Genomic DNA, 18,829 nt, shown 5'->3' with positions numbered 1-18,829 from the left:
CAAGGATGGGAGGAATCGGTGAAATACTACACCCCGACATTAAAGTATCGTGTTTCCATATCAGTACTTACCAATGTACAATAACTTCATAATCCATTGTGTTGCCTTTGCTGCTGTTGTTGAGATCTGTAAAGGGTTCTGCTGGGGTATATGCAGTAGTATACTCTGATATTATATTAATGTCTAGGGTACCAGCATTAGCTTACTTTTAGAACTGTGGATTAAAGCCAATCTGATGTTTTAAGATGAATGTAACACTGAAGAAACAACAGCAATTGATTTTTTTTCTTTGTATGTTACAGTACCTGCAGTGGTGTTTTCTATAGATTATTGTTGCTGCTGAGAGCACAGCCACACCTCAGCAGGCTGTTTTCTTTCCTATAAATAAATAATGACTAACTGATGGATTGGTTGACTGGCTGATTGATGTCACTAATTGACAATCGATCAGATAGAATGAAAGGAACCTGCACAGAAAACAACTCAACATTTTCTGCTACATTAAATTGCATAGCTGTAGCTGTTGCATTCCTGTAACCCCTGTGATATCACTGGCCCATTATTCCATGCTGTGTCCAGTCTTATCCACCCCTGGTTAACTGCCCTCTCTTCTGGTCAAAGTTCTGTGGATGCTGCTGACGATGCTTCCCTGTTAACAGAACCTGGGTGAAGGCTGAGCTGCAGTGTGCTCAATTCTGCAACGGGGTAAACTCTGCCAAGTTGGTATCCATCCACAGCTAGTGCAAAAAGAGATCTACTTCCATGTGTTTTAACATCCATAACTTCAAACACTCATTCATGCTTGCTTGCCTTTAGGTTTTACCTAATGATATGCTTGTGTATCCCTTCTAAGTTTCCCACAGTAAAACAAATTGTAATAAACCACAGTGAAAGCATGGTAAAGCATAGGTGAACATTGTAAAAAACAGTGAGGCATGGTACAGTATATTAATAAACATGGCAAACCCGGGTAAACTATGGGAAATGTGTAGTATAACCAAGGGGAAAGCATGGTAAAAATACTGCAGATAACTTTCATAAGGGCTATTTAACTATTATTTTCTAATTTGCTAAAACATATTATTTGCATACATTTTCAATGCTGTAGATCTGTATACAAGATTAGAAAATATACCTCCACTCAAAGCAGCAGACCAGTATATTAATATGTGTAAGCATGCCTCTTTCTATGTTCAAGACAATGAAACTCTCCCACGGTAGACTTTCTGGAAAATAATTAGTATTTGTATAATGCATTTGAAAGCATTATCTTGTACTTTATAGATGCCAATCATATTTCAAGGATTTGTTTTCCCTCTTATTGAACAGCGATATTTCAGTATTGCTGCTTGTCCGTCTTGTTTTCCAGACTTGTGGTTGTTTAAAAGGGGGTAAGAAATTCATTTTTTTTTTTTTTTAAGGCCTCGGCTAATACTGTTTTAATGGGAAAGATGAAAAAAAAACTATTTATATCAGAATATAGCAGAAATCAAAGTATGTGTCGAAAAGAAGTATCTTGAATTAAATTGCAAGATAAAACAGATTTTATTTTACGGAGGACTGTCTTCCCTTCAAGCAGTTGCAGTGCATCCTGTCTGTTTGCATTTTAATCATTGCAAGGCAGTGCAGCTCACTCTGAAAGCCTGATGTCTCTTTTATTCAAAAAGCAATGGCCCATTAGCTTGCAGCGCGGTCAAGCTGTAAGATTCAGAACTCATTTATGTCTCATCATGCAGCATGTCTTCATCCTTTCTGCATTTCTGCTCCACAGCTGGGGGGAAAAAAAAAACACTTTTGTGTTTGATCTGGTGAACAACATTGTCATTGACATTCCAACAATCTGGACTGGACAGCAAGACCGGAGAAGGGAGGGAGTTGATCTGGGGCACATTTACTAATCTACCAAGTTTGCTAAGTGGCAGATCTGATCAATGCATACCCTGCCCTTGGACTTGTGAGATTTGTATTTGAGATTGTTCATACGCATTGACTAGGATTACATGTAGGGGTAATCCTGGAAAAAGCATCATTATTGATGCCATAGACATTCCCTTAATAAAGTGAGATAAAACCCAGCTGTGACTTAGATTGATCAAATCACCTCCAAAAGCTTGGGTTTGGGCGATAGGGTGACGGTAATATCACTGTGCAAGAAATGCCAATGTGTTTCTAAGGAATGTTTTTAAACATCCTGTTAGGAATGACATTGCTTTTCAAGAGGAGAACAAGCTAATAAACCCTCCCTAAAACAGTGGAAAAGGGGTTTCATGAGCTGCAAGCTTGATCTGAATAAATTCAAATCGGTTTACAAAAAACCCCCCATAAAAAACACACATTTCTTAAAAACAGTCCTAACAGTAACAGGGCCTTGCGAACAGAAGTGACACTTCGAGGGGTCAGACAGTTCCTTTTGCAGTTTCAAGTACTGCGATGAGAGCCAGCCTGACGGCGAGGCGAGCCCAGGGCAGAGCGAGGACTGTGTGGAGATGGGTCCTCAGCTTCCACGGGTCAGAACACAGTGCTCTTAGTTTAGGCTGTTTTCGGCACATTCTTTATCTACCGTCTCTTTTTTTTTTTTTTAAAGGAGAAAAACATTTGCATTTTACAAAACCACAAGCAAAGTAGTCAAGACCCTTGTATCTTAGGCACTGTCAAGCTGATTGTTTTAGTCTTGGTACATTGACATGGGACTTTCTCCTTTAAGAAAGTTAATTACAGGGGAAATGCTTTGTGCTTTTATTTCAACTGCCAATAAAAGACAGTAACACCTTCAAGACTGCATACCGGCTTAGAAGCTTTTTCTAGTGCTTGTGTTAAAATGCAAATCATGTTCTCAAAGGTTTGTTTTCAAACAAATACAAGCCACCAGAAGCCATAGTTTGAATTGCTGATCTCAAGCTAACACAAGTTCTTATTCGAAATGACCACTAGATGTCACCTTTGAGCCACAATGCTAATGTATCACTTTTCAGTCACCTGGTTAGGAAGAAAGTTGCCCATTAATGCTCTAGGTACAGGTCCGATTATGACAACTTCAGTGGCCACGTAATTTAAAGAGTGCATAAATACACATACATAAACTTACAAAGTTACAAAAATTCCAGTGACACTTTTAAAGTGTGAGCGTTCCATTTGAGTTCAGTGATGTCCCATTTAAAGGCTTCTGTACATTACCTCTTACTTCTCGCATTCTTCCAGCCCTGAGATCCTGAAATGACATCACTTGTGGACGCTCCTTCCTCTTTGTTTGCAAAGTAGCCTCACTTGCCATCTGAATGCCCTGGCTTCATCTGATTGACTACAAATCAAACACAGCGAAACCACAAAAGTTACTGGCAGTTCCTCTCCTCTGTTTAGTGTAATGTAGGAACAGATGTGTCCACAATCTTCAATTTCATATTCCTATCTTCTATTAAGGGTGTTCTCTATCACACCCTGTTGTCGCTTCTGTTTTGATCACGGTTTACAACAAAATAACTAGCTCTTATACACTGTAAACTGAAATGTTAAACATGCAATGAAAATAAATAAAACACATTGATTTTAAATTCATATTACCTAAATTAGTATCATCTCTCAGAACTACCTCGAAACCCCTAAACCATCAAACTGGAAGTTTAAAAAAATAATAAAAAGCTTGAAAGTTTTTTTTTTAATTTATTTAAACATAAAGGTCAATTGTCTAAGGATTTGGAAAACATCAGGGCATTTCTAAGCCATTTTCATAAGTTTATTTTGGGCATGTTTATAGATTAGTTTGTATCTAACATCTCTGTGATTTTTCAGCAAACACGTTAAGACTTGTTTTATTGCTTCAAATAATTCCCTCCAGTGTGAGGACTGAATGAAAAGACAATTGATACCAAATGTGTGCGAACTTTTCAGCCAGGATATCACTCATTCTATTCTGTCCAATATAGTGCTGTATGATTTGTATCTAATATGTTTACAAAATCTGGAAGCACAGTTGTGAATTGGGAAAGTGTTATTCAGTATGCGTCTTTGTTTTATACAGCTAAATTGTTTTATACAGCTAAATTGTTTTAGGGCTAACTAAATTGTAATGCCATAAATCCAACACAGCTCCGTTGAGGTTATGCTGACATCTGGTGGAGGAAAATGATATTACCAGTACGGCTACAATGCTGTATCCTTGACAATTTGGACGGCATAATTCGGTCTCACATTTAGTACATACAGACTTTAAATATGATTGCTGTCACATTAGTTTCCAGTCCGCCCTGTGGTCTGTGCAGGAAACTGCGTTGCAAGATAAGGTCAGTGTGAATACTCCTGACGTGTCTGTTCAAAGCTAGTCTTTCAGCGCCAGATATATATTTTGATCACTAAAAACTTAAACACAGTTCTATATTCGCATGGTCAACTATTAAAAGCTAAAACAACGATTCCCCTAAATCAGAGTATAATCTGTTCATTTGCTATCTGCTATCCTTAGTGTACTTTTAGAAAAATAACAATTAAATCATTTGAATAAATATCAATGACCAGTTTTATTATAACTAATGTCAATAATTCTTCAGTTTTTGTTCAATCCTATTCTTCTGATAGACGTTTGTGGTTGAGTTTGAAAAGAAATATGTTAGTTGTTCTGTTGGCTAATTTCCAGTGAATTCTAAGAACACAAAAATAACTGTCTCTGGCTTCCTAGAAACCGTGTCAGAGACGGAAGTTTACTTTCTGGCAAGTTTTCATAGGTAGAGCAACAGAGCCACGCCATTAAACGATTCTAACGCTTATACCTCTTACATGAGTTACAATACCCATATCACATTATATTATATACACATGGATATTAATAAAGGAACTGTTGTGACAGACGCAATATCGTTTTGCAGCTGGTCTAAATAATAATAATAATAATAATAATAATAATAATAATAATAATAAATAACAATAACAACAACAACAGCAGAAACCTTATTTGCATTGTCTTTTATTTAATATTGTAAAGAATTGATTTAGAAGAGCTACAGCTGTCTGTACCAGTGTTATAACCGTGTTTCTAGGACCAACATTCTTCAAACAATTAATGAGTGAAAAGCGTTGTGAGCCGGGCCGTGTTTTTTCATGACCGATTCGCCTCATACAGTTTGTTGGTTTGAAATGCAAGCGTGCTTGTGTGTGGAATGTTGATTATATAATGATGTTTACTTCATATGAATTGTAAATAATTATTTCGATTGCTGACACTAATAATATGTTGACATATCTTTAGCCCTATGCAAAGACGTTGGTTTTGTATTTATTATGAAACAGTATTATGTACAATCCGAGTAAACTATGCATATGCATGTTATTGTTACAGTATAATAATGATTCGGTTGTACCGCCCTGCACACGGTGAATGCATCCTTTCTTAATTGACGCGCTGTGTTTTGTTAAATCTACTAGCTTGTATTGCAATGCGGCAGGATGTCAGTAGAGCACGTCGATATATTGATAGTCTTGTAATGAAACCGTTTCTGTTTGCTGTTATTTTTTTTTTTTAAAAAGCGTTGTCTCTTTAAGACATTCCTATAAAGTGATGTAATGCTTCTGATAATTGTCAACACATTGTACTCCAGAGCTGAATAAGGCGCTTAAGTTCAGGCTACCCGCTGAAACGGTTTACTTTTTGCAATGTTGGTGAAACTTAACAGTACTTAACCCTGTCCTTTCTTTTAGTGGAACATGCTGTTAAGGACCCCCTAAATGAACACAACCCGTTAAACAATACTGTGGCTAGCGGGTTCCCATGCATGCTTTTACCTGCTGATCAATGACCACTGCAATTCACATTCGCATTGTTTACTGTGCCTGCCTCTGCCTGGTCTAATAGCTAGCATGTTATTACAGTGTGTGTGTGTGTGTGTGTGTGTGTGTGTGTGTGTGTGTGTGTGTGTGTGTGTGTGGTTAGGAAAAAGTACACGAAACCGAACTTCATAATAATACACCTACTGTAATAACCAGCGGCAAACCTTGCGCAACACACCGCACTTTCTGAAGTTCTTCACGGTTCGTTTTGTGAGAAAATGTTACCTCATTTCAGTAGCAAAAGCTATACTAGCAATACCTATATAGATTGTTTTATAAAAACACATTTCATATCTATATATGAACAAGACAATGCAATGTAAGAACAAATATCTTTATAAATGAGGGACTTTCGTCATTTGTTAAGCTAAATTCAGTAAGGCAAAGACACAATGAAATGTATAAAGACAAAGCCAAAAATTCCTTGTTTTTTAACAGTAAAAGTCGGGGTATTTCTTACCCTTACTTCTTGGGTTCTTTCTGTTCTCCTCTGCCTCACTACATTTACGACAAAACATTTTTCTCCTTTGCTGTGCCCCTTGGACATTATAAAACAATTAAGCTTCAAATAGTTTATGAGCATGACATAAATACTGAATATTATTATTATTATTATTATTATTATTATTATTATTATTGTTATTATTTGGATAAAGTCACTAAAGAACACGTCAGTCGGCTTCTGTTTTGTTGTAATGTTAAGGCATGCACGGTGCTGTCCCTTTAAGACCCTGTTTTGCAGTGTGTGAGAGAATGTGGTCAGACAGAAATGTTTGCGCTGTGCCCCTTTAAGTCTTTTTGCCAGTTGCGTAGATCCTTCATGAATGAAACCGCGTGACCAAACATCATATGACGTCTGGCTCCGGCACAAGAGAAAGCGTTGAACAAGGAGAAGGCGAAGGACTGAATTTTACAAATTACCCCGAAATAGAGACGTCGCACCTTTAAATATTAAATCTCATACCAAAGGCGCTGGGCACAGGGTCTCCCCAGAGTGTGGTGAGTCAAAATAAGGGGTTATTTTTCGAACAGCGGCGGCACATTTAAGGGAGCTGTGTTATTTTGCTGAGTGCGCACGCCTTGGCTTCTCCTCGCCGCTGCCTGTGTATGCGCTATGTGTGTATGTCGATGTGTGAGAGAGTGCTAGAGCAGGCATGCTGATTCATCAGACACGGGGTCATTAGACATGCAGCACGAGTAGAGTCAGTGTTGTGCAGGCACAAGCTGCCAGTGTTTTAACAAAGGGATATATGCTGCTGCTGCTGGTTCTTCTAAATAGAAAATGGTACGAGGGAATCCCAAGCTATGTTGAGAGTGCGGTTTGGTGCCCGTGTAGCTGCGCGTTCCGAAAGGCTGACTACACTACTGTGTACGCTGTAGAGAAATGTGTAGTGTACAATTAGAGCTGGGCAGATTGATATGCTGATTCATCAGGATGGAACCGTGCAAACACGATACAAAAGCGAATGCAATATACTAGAGCTATATTATTAAGAACAGGTGGGCTGCTGTTGTCTAGACTGTGAAGGAATCGATGTTATTAAAGACATCTCTTCTGAGATGGCCGAGAATTCGCATCAGGACCAGGTATTCTGTATTCCAGTAACTGGTTTAGAAGAGAATGGAATGTGTGTTTTTCTTTTCTTTTCTATAGACAGTAATGAGATCGTTTGAACTTGGTGAAGAAACTAACCGATGACACACAGAATATGTGGGCAGTGCGTTGTCATATTGCATTTGTGTGCCATCAAATCTGTGAAATAATTAAGCAGTTTTTAAATGCAATTAAGTTTTTTTTTTTAAATAGTGTATTGAGGGTTTTTTTTTCTATTTGATAGTGTTGTAAAGGAAATTGTTTGCAAATAAAAAAAATACAGAATTCAGTGAGAGTTGAGCTGACCTAAAAAATAAAAAAAAAGGAATTGCGTGGCATGGGCTAGATGCATAGTAACATTACCGGTTATTTCCAGCTCAGTGATGAAATAGACTCCTGTCAAGATACAGTAACTGCCTGATAGCTTGGTATGTGTCTACCCAGGATTGCAATTTCTGGCTGTTTATTTTATAATGTAAAAATTCCCCAAGTGCTCTTGAAATTGAATACATGAGCAGGCATTTGTCATACTGTAGTTCCTTGTTCTGCAGTTCAGGCAGGGACCTATTAAAAAAAAAATGTACTCAAATTCAAAGAAACAAAAATTGGAATTTGTTTACCAGGCTACAGTGTGTTCCTCCCTATGGCATTTCTTCAGGGTTCCTTGCTACAAGAAAGACGTCTTTACTCAGCATGCACAGGGTTTGAGTTGCTTGGGTCTTCACTCACTACTTAAACAGTTGTTTATTTTGGTGTATTTCAGAGGCAAATATTTGTTGAGAGAATCATAAGGATTCCTGGCTATGCAACGGGAGTCTTATTACCATCGCTGTATTTCAGAAAGGGACGGGACCTTTGAAGAACCAGCTGCACCTCCTAGAATGTGCGAATGACAGCAGGCTTGAATAGAAACTAAACATTTTGAATTTTAGAAGGTTCTTCTTGGGAAAGGTGTTATCAATAGGGATGCGAGCAGTATGCATGCTTTTCATCTCAAGAACAAATGCATTTTTTTTTTAGTTTATAAACTGAGTGCAAAGCATTGTTGAAACAAAAGCAAGCAGTTGTATAACCAGCCCCCAGAAGAATACTTCAAGTGTTGAAGCACCCAAGCCTGGCAGTGTTAAGCACTTGTAAAACTGCTTCCAGTGACATGAGTCATTTACATACATTTGAGTGAGGATTCTTCGGAAATCTTTAAAATGTTTTTTTTTTTTTGTTTGTTTTCTGACTTTAACATTTATTTGTTGTCTTCTTTCTGTTTAGCACACTGATAGTCTATGCTGTGCCAATATTGAGATACTGTAACAAGGTTAATTGTGTAGAAACCAGTCCTGAGACTGGAATTAGGTTGAAGAAGGCTGCAATGCAGTGACATGTATTGCAGCCTGTAAATGTCAAGATCACAAGAAATGTGACTCTGTTCCTTTTATGATTGATCTTTTCGTGTAGATTAATCGCTGTTTAATGAATTGGGCATTCCTGCTGGTGTCTGGGCTCCAATCCAGTGCTCCCGTGCCCAAAATAGAACACAGTTCCCAAGGGTTGCGCCTCCATAATGGGCAGGTCCAGGGAAGCACAGATAGGATGAGAACTTGATTTGTGTTTCTGTATCTGACCACAGACAGAGGCTGCTGGTCATGGTTGCCGTCTTACTGTACCTAACTGAACTAAGCTCTCCTCCAAACTTATGATATAAGTATGGACTGTATTTCCAAAGCACAGCACTGTGCTGAGCAGCAAGTTACTCATTTTAAATGTTTGCCAGCATGCTTGTTTATTTTGCTTGGGTAGTGGAATCCACAGCAAAGTTTTTACTGACCCCAGAGGGGAAAATGAAAAGATGATGTAGTTAGCTTATCTCCTGTCACCCTGACTATCGGTGCACCAGAGGACCAAATTAACCTTAAAGGTCCTCTCTGGAGAAACCTGGCAGTAAAACCTATTTGAATCCACTGACGCGGCATCTTTTTTGCTAATGTTAGGACATTTGGCATGATACACAGATTTAGCACTCGAAGTAAAAAACATGTTAACCGTTATTTTTCTCTCGCCTTAATACCACAGATCTTGTGATTTTTCTTGAAAGCTGCTGAACATTATTTTTTCCTCTGAATACCTAGTATTTAATAGCCTAGCTGTTACCTGTGATAGAGGCTGTGTCTATATATAAATAGGGTGCAGAACTCTACATTAGCAGTGTGACTGCTGCTCCAGACCTCTAATTGCTAATTGACTATAAAACTATATATATAGACAGACAGACAGACCGACCAACTGGCAACGACCACATGCTGATGACCGGAATTCTGAAACAATTCACTCCACGCATCAAGAGCTAGGCTGAGATCATATAAATGCTCGCTGTAATACTTAACTCATTCTCGTCTGAACCAGATTGAACACGTTCTTAAGAATGAATCTTACTTAGAAACTGGTAGAGCAAACAGACTCCCCCCCCCCCCCCCCCCATGTGAAATAACAAAATAGCCAGAACAGAATTGAGCTAGCCAATGCAACCTGCTGTTTTGTAAAATTGTTAGAAACATTATTATTATTATTATTATTATTATTATTATTATTATTATTATTATTATTAGCAATAATATTGCATTAATATTCCACAAACTACATGCCATGAAGGGGTCACCACCTTAGGGGGAAGAGCTCAGTGCTGAGTCTCAATGCATCTAATGGAGTGACTGCCTGCCTATCGGAGCCTATTGTTCTGCTGGCCTGTTTCTGTACTGTTGCTTGGAAATTGTTGATCTCTCAAGGAACGTAACAGTGTGTCCTGGAATTGGTAGGGTTCTGGGGGTGATGCCCCTTCAGTTATATGACTCTGTTTTTAAGTCCAGTTCAAACATATATTATAAGACAGTCACACCATCGCTGTACAGTTAGAGGACACATCTAATTCAAGCTTTTTTATTAATTACATTTGAACATTTTTTTTTTCCACTGTAAGCTTCTGCACCACACTGTGCTCTTGTAAGGGATGCTGTAATGTGATCTTACAAGTGAGATGCGCTTGGCATTTATTAGCTTTGGAATTGAACAGTTATTTTCTACTTTTGAAACCCCATTTAAAAGAAAAGGTGCTTGTAATCGCCTGTGACGAATAGTTTTGAGTAAATTTACAGTATAGTCGTAAATCTCGAAAAACTACTCACTACTAAATCTTTTGTAGTCATTTTTGTATTACTTTAGTATAAATACATGTTAATTTGGATTCATCTGTTGTTTTTTTTCTGACTTTATGTGAACGAAAAGACACAAAGTCACCCGTTTTCTCATTGGAAATAGTGATATTTTGAAATGTACCTGTCCTGGTCACAAAAGCAAAGTTTGTGGGGAATAATAGCCATTTTCTATACTTTTGAGTCATAAGCAATTAGGAAGTAACACTTAATACCCAGGAACAAAAAAAAAAAAAAATATTGTTACACAGTGCTATTATTATTATTATTATTATTAGTATTATGATTATGATGTTTTAGGCAGGGATTTCCGCAGTGTGTGTTTCATAGATAGTGAAGGTTAGGTGGTACAGTATTAAGAATGCATCAGTCAGGCTGCAGCTGTCACTGAATAAACTTGTGTCTAGTTTATATAGATTACATTCCAAAGTACTGTAATCAGTTTGAAATAAATATTTTAGTAACACCCCTGTAGTATGTTAAACTTGCTTTAGGCTTGTTGCGAATGTTGTTGTTTTTCTCCTGACGCCACCAAGTCATAATTGCCCATCGCATTCACAAGTTTTTACTTGATTGCAGTGATATTAAAATAGTCACGTCTGGGAGAGAGTAATGGAGCGAAAATGTATGTGGATATTACAAGCATCGATATCGAATGATTCGATTTTTTGTGCCCAATTAATCGATTGCTATTTGAAGGCTTAACTGATAGCCCTATAGTAAATGGGGATGTAAATATTCAACACAGAAGATGCACATTGCACTGGAGTTAAGTAATCATGTCGTTAATTAGCAAATCTGAACTGTGCCTGACAGCCTCGTTGCATTCTAACAGATAACTACAAAGGATTGCTTCTGTAAAGTATAAAACAAGGTATAGGCAAACTAGTCTGATCAGTGCTTTTATATCTCTCCTCTGTTTCGATTTATTAACAAGAGGGGAGTTTGAAGGGTGGAGTGATAGGAATCTCACTCCATGTTAGCTCAAGTTGAGAACTTCCCAATTGTGGACGTGGTCTCGGACGTTGCTGAGTTTTTCTTTTTCAGTTTTATTTTGTACGCTCCTGGAAATGTCGAGGATGCAGTTTTGGCTTTTTCTTTTTTTGCTGCTCCTTTGTGTTCACACTCAGCACTTTTTTTCCTTCTTTTTTTTTAAATTTCTGTGGGTGTGATGATTGTTCCAGGAGAAGTCAGCAATCTTCCAGGCGATTCATAAAAATTCTGCCTGCGCTTGCAAAAAGATGCTACTCTCGCGCTGTCCCACTTCCCCTGCTAAGCATACACGAAGAGGCCAAACCACTTACCAAAGACAATTCGGTTATGCTGTGTAAGGGGACTTCTCCTTGCAGGTCCTTCCGACGTGAATATTTAAAGTGAAGTTGTCAGTAGGGATGTCGCAATATAGGACCTGCTGGCATGAGAAATGACCGTGCGTGGCTGCTGGGCTGTCAATTAGGATGACGAATCCTCATTGTTCTTGCTTATTTACACACAAGAAGCATTGAAGGCACTGAAAAGATACTCGAGGGAAATAAACTTCAGTTCCCTGAAAACACGGAGGCCAAAAGGATTCGTTTTGCTTAGTTTTCTTCATTTATTCTTGGACCTCGGAGTCAAAATGTCATGTTTTTAGGAAAGCTGGTAGAGGTGGGGAAGACTTTCTTTTCGATCAAGTACTGAGAAGGGGTGAGAGTGGGGGCTTAGTTTGTGATGCTATGGAACAACATTCTGAATGAACTTATTTTACATGCCCACCCTACACACTTCTATAGAAATGTAGCATTTGGAAAATGTGTGAACTGTTCTGCCCACCTCCTGATTTGCTGTGGGTGGCAGAATCAGTCACAATACTTTCATGGTTGGAATGTTTTGTGCTTACAATTAAAACCAGAAGGAATGAGTGGGCCGAAAAAACTAAATGAAAGTTAATCCTCCTGTTTTTTGCAATGTGAAATAAAAACAGAAGGATGTTCTCTGACTTAATTCTAGTTTAGTGGTTGCTGTAATCGGGTGATTATTAAATAGTCTTTAACAGGTAGGGTAGGTATGTTTTCATGCACAGTCTTATTGAGCACAGATGGCACAGCATCTCTGTAGAGATAAATCTCAATTTGAGTTGCAATTATCCAAAACAGAAACAAATGCCTACATTGCAGCCCTAAACAGGAGGAGTGGAAATGCACTTACTGTACCGTGCACAAATTATAAAGCAATCAAAGTTGCCTTTCTGTATTTGAGACCTTTTATCGCTAAAAGCATTGTAATGAGTGGCACGATTCACACACGTACAGTATTCTATCAGAGGGTAACTGGATGCAGTGGATTTTAACAAGTAGACCAAACATTTTGGCTTGTGCCTTCATCAGTGTGCTGATGGAGACAAAGGCACACAATTGAATGTGAGACCTGATAGGTCTTCAAATCATACACTATTCTAATATATGCCTTAGTTAGGCTACATGTTTTATATAATTGTTGATGTAATCTGTAATTGTTAGTTTTTATATTGATGGTTCATATTGCTGCCGAGTAAAGTGCTACTGTTCATTTTATCTGCTCACAGTTTTTGAAGTACATTGTGAATAATTTTCAAGCAAGTCAATTACTTTGCACAAACACGTTTTAATTTATTCTATACAATAGACTTTGCAGGTTCTGAGTCATGGTTCTTGGGTAAGGTTTATTATTATTTAAAATGTGTTTTTCACTTGTTATATTGAGTACAGTGCAGCTAGTCTTCGCATTGTGTTGAGTGTTTAGAGTTGGACGTCTTAAGAATCTGCTGAGTCAGCATGACTGGATCCCATGATATTTGCTCAGTCACAGCACACAATTGTTCATTTATAAGTTTGAACCGATATTTCTGTTTAAGATACTTAATTGCAGAAAATAATACTCCAATTACTAATTACTGACCAATTTCAGGCTTACTCACTGACTCTGTTTCAGCACTGTGTTGACCGGGAGGGACCACTCTTCACTCTCCGTTTTTAAACCCGGTTTACAGCACTTATGGAGCAGTAGGTGGGAGAATCTGCTGGAAGCAGCCAGCAAACTGCTGATGCGGGGTATACAGTTTGAAGAGTCAGGGCTGGCACTGTTCCGGCCTCTAATAATTACTGGTCCCAGAAAGCAGCAGCTCACTGTCCCATCCAGACACCTTGTCTGCTGACCTACTGAAAATCAGGCGCAGCACACTGTGAAGCTCACAGTGCGTGAATATTTATTTTCAGGATGCATTTCACACAGACTTGTTTTTTTTTTTTTTTTTTTTTTTGTGTGTGTGTGTGTGTGGTTTTTTTCTGTAAATTCACTTAGAGAAAAGTTTTGGACCCCTTTTGTTAGGGGCATGTTCTAGTCATTCTGTATGTAGTGAAACAGGAAGTTAGATTTCTGATAAGGGCTACTGAATAAAGAATAGTGTGTTTTTTTTTTTTTTTTTTTTTCTTCTTCTCGTAGAACTTACTGGAAATGGTTAAGAAACCTGTGGTACCACCTAAGGAGTCTGCCGGAAACAGGAAACTGGAGGCTGTTATCTTTTACTTTCAATGTCCTACATTGAGAAATTAACTGCGACTTCTTTTTATAGTATGTATTTGGACGATTTCTGATGTATTCATTTAAATTGGCTCGCTGTTTAAAATTACAGTAGGGCTGAGGAGTGGTAAAGGTGCTGCCTTTGCACGCGTGCCTGCAGTCAAGTTAAGAGCTATTCCACACTTGAAAGGAAACAAGTGGGGTAGCTGTCAACATTTCGTCAATGGGTTGTAATTTGCTTTGAAGGTGTTTTTTGTTTAAAACGTTACTGTGGATGAATCATTGTCTTGGAAGAAGGAATAAGACAGTTAGCAAGATGATCTTAATGCAAGTGTGCTGGTGCTGTATGAAGCTATCGGCTGTGCATGCAGACAGAGGTATTTGATTTGGGTACCGTAATGCTCGTAACAGGTGAGGTACACTGGCACTGGCAACAATCAAGCACACCATGAGAGCTTTCCACTCATACAGTACACCTCAGTGCTGACCTGAGCAAACTCCTTTCACTTATGACCTGAGCTTGAGTCAAACCTGGTGCACCCTACTGTATTCCAGAATCCTCTGATTGTTCAGTTGTTCTCTCTTGTTTTTTTTTTTTCTTTTCAGACCTGCGTTGTCTGAACAGGGGCTCGTGGTATGACGACCTCCAACAAGGGAAACAAGGCCTTAAAGGTATGGTGGTGCGTGATGTTTTATTTTTCTCACCTGCACACTTGATTTGAATTTTGGTATTCATGCTGCTGGGAGAGGCTGGCACTACTGCTTAAAGGGCTTTAAATTGATGAATTAGCGGAAATGTTTCTGTCTTGAAGCAGGTTATGTTATGATTATGTTATGTGGTTGAAGTAGGATACCAGGAGGGGAAAGAAAGAAATTCAATCAATATTGTTGCAGTTGGATGGTTATGTGTTCTTCACACGCAGCCGTCATGCTGTGCGGGGGCAGCCGCCTTTAGGTTACTGTCTGGGTGTGTTTAAAATAAATATGCAGCATTTCATTAAGCTCCTAATACATGGGAAGGCTTGATACAGCTGGGCAGCTTGAGTTTTAGCGGTGGAGCATCGGATCACCTTCATTGAAAAATAAAAAGAGGATTGATGATCAGTTTATTCTCCAGATGATTAACCAGGATGTGCTGCGTTGCTGTGGAGTAACAGCTTGTTTTTCCAGGTGAAAAGGGAGCCCGGGGAGAATGGCACGAGTCTGACGGATGAGGAGCTGGTGACAATGTCGGTGCGGGAGCTGAACCAGCACCTGCGCGGCCTGACCAAAGAGGAGATCCTGCAGCTGAAACAGCGGCGGCGCACGCTCAAGAACCGCGGCTACGCGGCCAGCTGCCGGGTCAAGCGGGTCACGCAGAAGGAGGAGCTGGAGAAGCAGAAGGCGGAGCTACAGCAGGAAGTAGAGAAGCTGGCCTCGGAGAATGCCAGCATGAAGGAAGAGCTCGATGCCCTGCGCTCCAAATACGAAGCCTTGCAGAACTTCGCCAGGACAGTCGCCCGCAGCCCCGTGGCCCCCTCCCGGGGACCCATCGCCTCCGTCATCGGGCCCCTTATCCCCGGCAAAGTGGCCACCACCAGCGTCATCACAATAGTCAAGTCAAAAACAGGCGCCAGGTCTTAGTATCCGGCAGGGCTTGAGGGCAGTGGTTAGGAGAACAAGGCTGGTCAGTGCATCATATTTGAGCACACATTGGGTTTTTATGTTTTTTTTTTTTCTTTTCTTTTACACCACCCATACAAACCACCTTGTGACAGTGGTTGAGTTCGGTGGGCTAGTTAGAGCTGGGGACTGGCAACTGCCTGGATTATTGAAGCCCAGCTCAGCCCCTGCCGTACTGTGCCACCCTGAGGCAGGTCCCTTCTCCTCCAGGCTTCCGGTGTGTAAGCGGGACCATGCTGGATAACATCATATGGCAACTTGGATGGGTCTAATAGACTGGAAATTAAAATCTGATCCAGCAAACCATGCTGAAACCAGCACTGGATTAGTAGAACTGAAAACAAAACAAAACATACAACTGTATTGAAGTTGTTTGTGGTTAACATGGGTCCAAAAAGATTAATACTTTGTTCATTTTTGTAAGGTTGTTAGCCCAGAGATGATTATTATTATTATTATTATTATTATTATTATTATTATTTATTATTTATAATTAATAATAATAATAATAATAATATTATTTTAGATCTTCAATGTTTACAACCTTTTTTTTAGGTTGGAACAAAACTCCATTTTGAATACAGTTTGTATGTCTGAAACTTGGAGAGACTACTGAAAATAATTCGTGTGCTTTTGGTATCAACACAGTTAACCATAGTTGTGCGCTCATAGTTCAAAGCCATTCAAATGTTTGAAGGAGGACTGAAGGTGAAACTTTGTAAATGGTTTTCACCATATATATATATATATATATATATATATATATATATATATATATATATATATATATATATAATTTTGTTTTTTTTAATATGTAACTGTGCCTAATATTTTGCACTGACCAAACAAATTGCAAAAAAAAAAAAGCTGTAGAGTTGACATATTTCAGAGCTGTACAGTATCAGCACAGAGGTAGAGATATTAGTTGATATGACCAATGTATGCGATTGGATAGTCCTTTCTTTAAACAAAACAAAAACTAAAACATTGCGCATTTTTGTTCCCATGCTGAGATTGGTGGTTTACAAGTTATGATATAAGAAATATTGCAAATAGTGGGTTTAGGTTTACTTCTGTTATCTAATTGCCCCAAATATTATGATACCCTGTTGATCAGTCTCGATAGGTTGGTGACAACCTACTTGGATTCTCAGACAACAATTTTCCCTTGCCCACTATAGTGGGCATATCCTGGGTCTGTTTTATATATCCAATGTATATAATATGTTGGTACTGTCTTAATCTTAAGAAATAATTTTGATGTAAAGCTGTTTAGTAATGGCTCCACAATTACTTCGAGACAGACCCAGTCACGTCCTAAAAGACGACAAGTTTTTCTTTTTTAATTTATGTTTTTTTTAAACGGGACTAACTGACCACATAAATAGACAAATTGTATTCACACAAACTTTATTATAAAAAGTCGTTGTTGTTGTTTCTGTATTCAAAGGATCTTTGTCCACGTTCAAGTTGATTTTTTAAATACATAGAGCGTATCTTGCATTATTTATAAAATGTAAAAAAAAAAAAAAAAAAGACAAAAAAAACTTGTTTGATATCCTTTTTTGCAACTGTACCAAAAGTGGCTTATTATTGAAGTCGATAGCTTTTCCTAGTGGCTAGGCACGTACCGTGATGCAGCGTGGCGTGATGTTTAAGTGACAAGGTGACAGTATTGTTCACTATATGGATGTGATGCTGTACTTCCTTTTCTTTATTTTTTTAAAAGTGATTACTTGTGATGTAAACGGCATGTCTACGCTTTCAGACCACCACCTCTTTGTGTCAAGAATGCTTTCTAGTACTTTTTTGGTTAGCTGGCAACACCCTATAATCAGTTGATCTATAGAAGTGATCAGTAGGCCATTACAGTGCATCAACTGGTAAATGTTCTGTTTGTGTAGAAGAATTCCTTCCGTGAAATGATCAGATGGGAGAGCTTTGATGCATGTGTACTGTTGCAGCTTCCTCCTGATGTAAAAACAGGTCAGCTTCTCCATTGTATTCCTGGTTTGGTGTTGAAAGATCATTTCTCCTAACCGCATGTTCACGCTTTAATGAACCCCGAGGGTTTCTACGTGCGTCTGTGGGGTGTTGTGTGTGTTGACATAGAAACAAGGGGAGGCTTAGCCTGATCTTTATATAAGAGACACACTGTGGAAATGCACACATTTTTTTCCCAAATAGCTTGAAATGTACTGCAGTTTCCTAGGTTTTCGGAAAGCCTTCTCTTTAGAATGTAAATTCTGCTTCATTAGCCATTCCTGTTGATCCTGAGAGCTGCTCAACATAAACGTGGGAGTCTGAAAGTGAAAATAATGTGCTGCTGTCTTTTGTTTTAAGTTATTTTCGTGATGTGCGATTTGTTTTTGTTTGTTTGTTTTTCTTTTTTTGCTGTATATTTTTCTGATATATTTAATGCATATTTTAATGCCATACTCTTGTGCTATACTCTTGTACTGGGTATTACATGGTTAGGACAGAAACTCGCTGCTCATGGATCCTCAGCTACTGCCGTCTTGTAAAGGACCAGAGACTAAAGACAGCAAAGCCTGTTTTACACATTCAGCCAGCTGTTGCTGATTTACACAGGGGAATTCTGCCTCAAATTGATGAAAAAAAAACTAGAAATAAATCTTGCACTTCATATACACAGTTGCTGTACCGGTATTAAACTCATTCATAGAAATAACGTCTAGCCAGAGTAATGATACAGTACTGTAGTTGTGAATAGTTGCCTTTGATCAATACATTGCATATGACTGGAGCCTTAAATATGTATGGTTTATTTAGGTAACACTTAAGTAGTTGTCAGTGCGTTGTAGCAAAACTATTGTAGGCTTTTATAAAGTTCTAATCAATTACAGCACTTGCAAGCATCAATACTAGTAATTTTGCTACAGAGCTATTAATGAATTCCATGGGTAACTCTTTATTTGAATGGGCACCTTCTGTGTTTATTAACTGCTAACTAGCTTACAAATATGCAGTGACAACATGAGAGAAATGAGTTTAAAAGCTT

The 18,829-nt window shown here is 38.5% G+C and overlaps 1 protein-coding gene and 1 long non-coding RNA gene across 3 annotated transcripts; one reads left to right on the top strand and one right to left on the bottom strand.

Moving 5' to 3' along the window:
* Positions 1-1,252: 1,252 nt before the first annotated feature.
* On the bottom strand, positions 1,253-6,431 carry LOC121295224. The gene is made up of 3 exons (XR_005946885.1): positions 6,275-6,431; positions 3,175-3,298; positions 1,253-1,771 (listed from the first exon to the last, which is right to left on the bottom strand). It is a non-coding gene; the product is annotated as an uncharacterized LOC121295224 (long non-coding RNA).
* A 201-nt stretch (positions 6,432-6,632) lies between these two features.
* On the top strand, positions 6,633-16,240 carry mafgb (v-maf avian musculoaponeurotic fibrosarcoma oncogene homolog Gb). 2 transcript variants are annotated; one of them, XM_041219651.1, is made up of 3 exons: positions 6,633-6,813; positions 14,752-14,817; positions 15,316-16,240. In XM_041219651.1, the coding sequence occupies exons 2-3, from the start codon at positions 14,782-14,784 to the stop codon at positions 15,766-15,768; spliced, it is 489 nt and encodes a 162-aa protein (XP_041075585.1). In that variant the 5' UTR covers positions 6,633-6,813; positions 14,752-14,781; the 3' UTR covers positions 15,769-16,240. The 2 variants fall into 2 exon arrangements, with proteins under 2 accessions (XP_041075585.1, XP_041075586.1); XM_041219652.1 differs by lacking the exon at positions 6,633-6,813 and having other exon boundaries at positions 14,759-14,825.
* The last annotated feature ends 2,589 nt before the right edge of the window (positions 16,241-18,829 follow it).

This window comes from Polyodon spathula, chromosome 20 (genome assembly GCF_017654505.1).
Source record: "Polyodon spathula isolate WHYD16114869_AA chromosome 20, ASM1765450v1, whole genome shotgun sequence".
Classification (NCBI taxonomy): Eukaryota; Metazoa; Chordata; class Actinopteri; order Acipenseriformes; family Polyodontidae; genus Polyodon; species Polyodon spathula.
The sequence above is the reverse complement of the archived record's forward strand: the minus strand, read 5'-3'. Positions and strand labels throughout refer to the sequence as shown.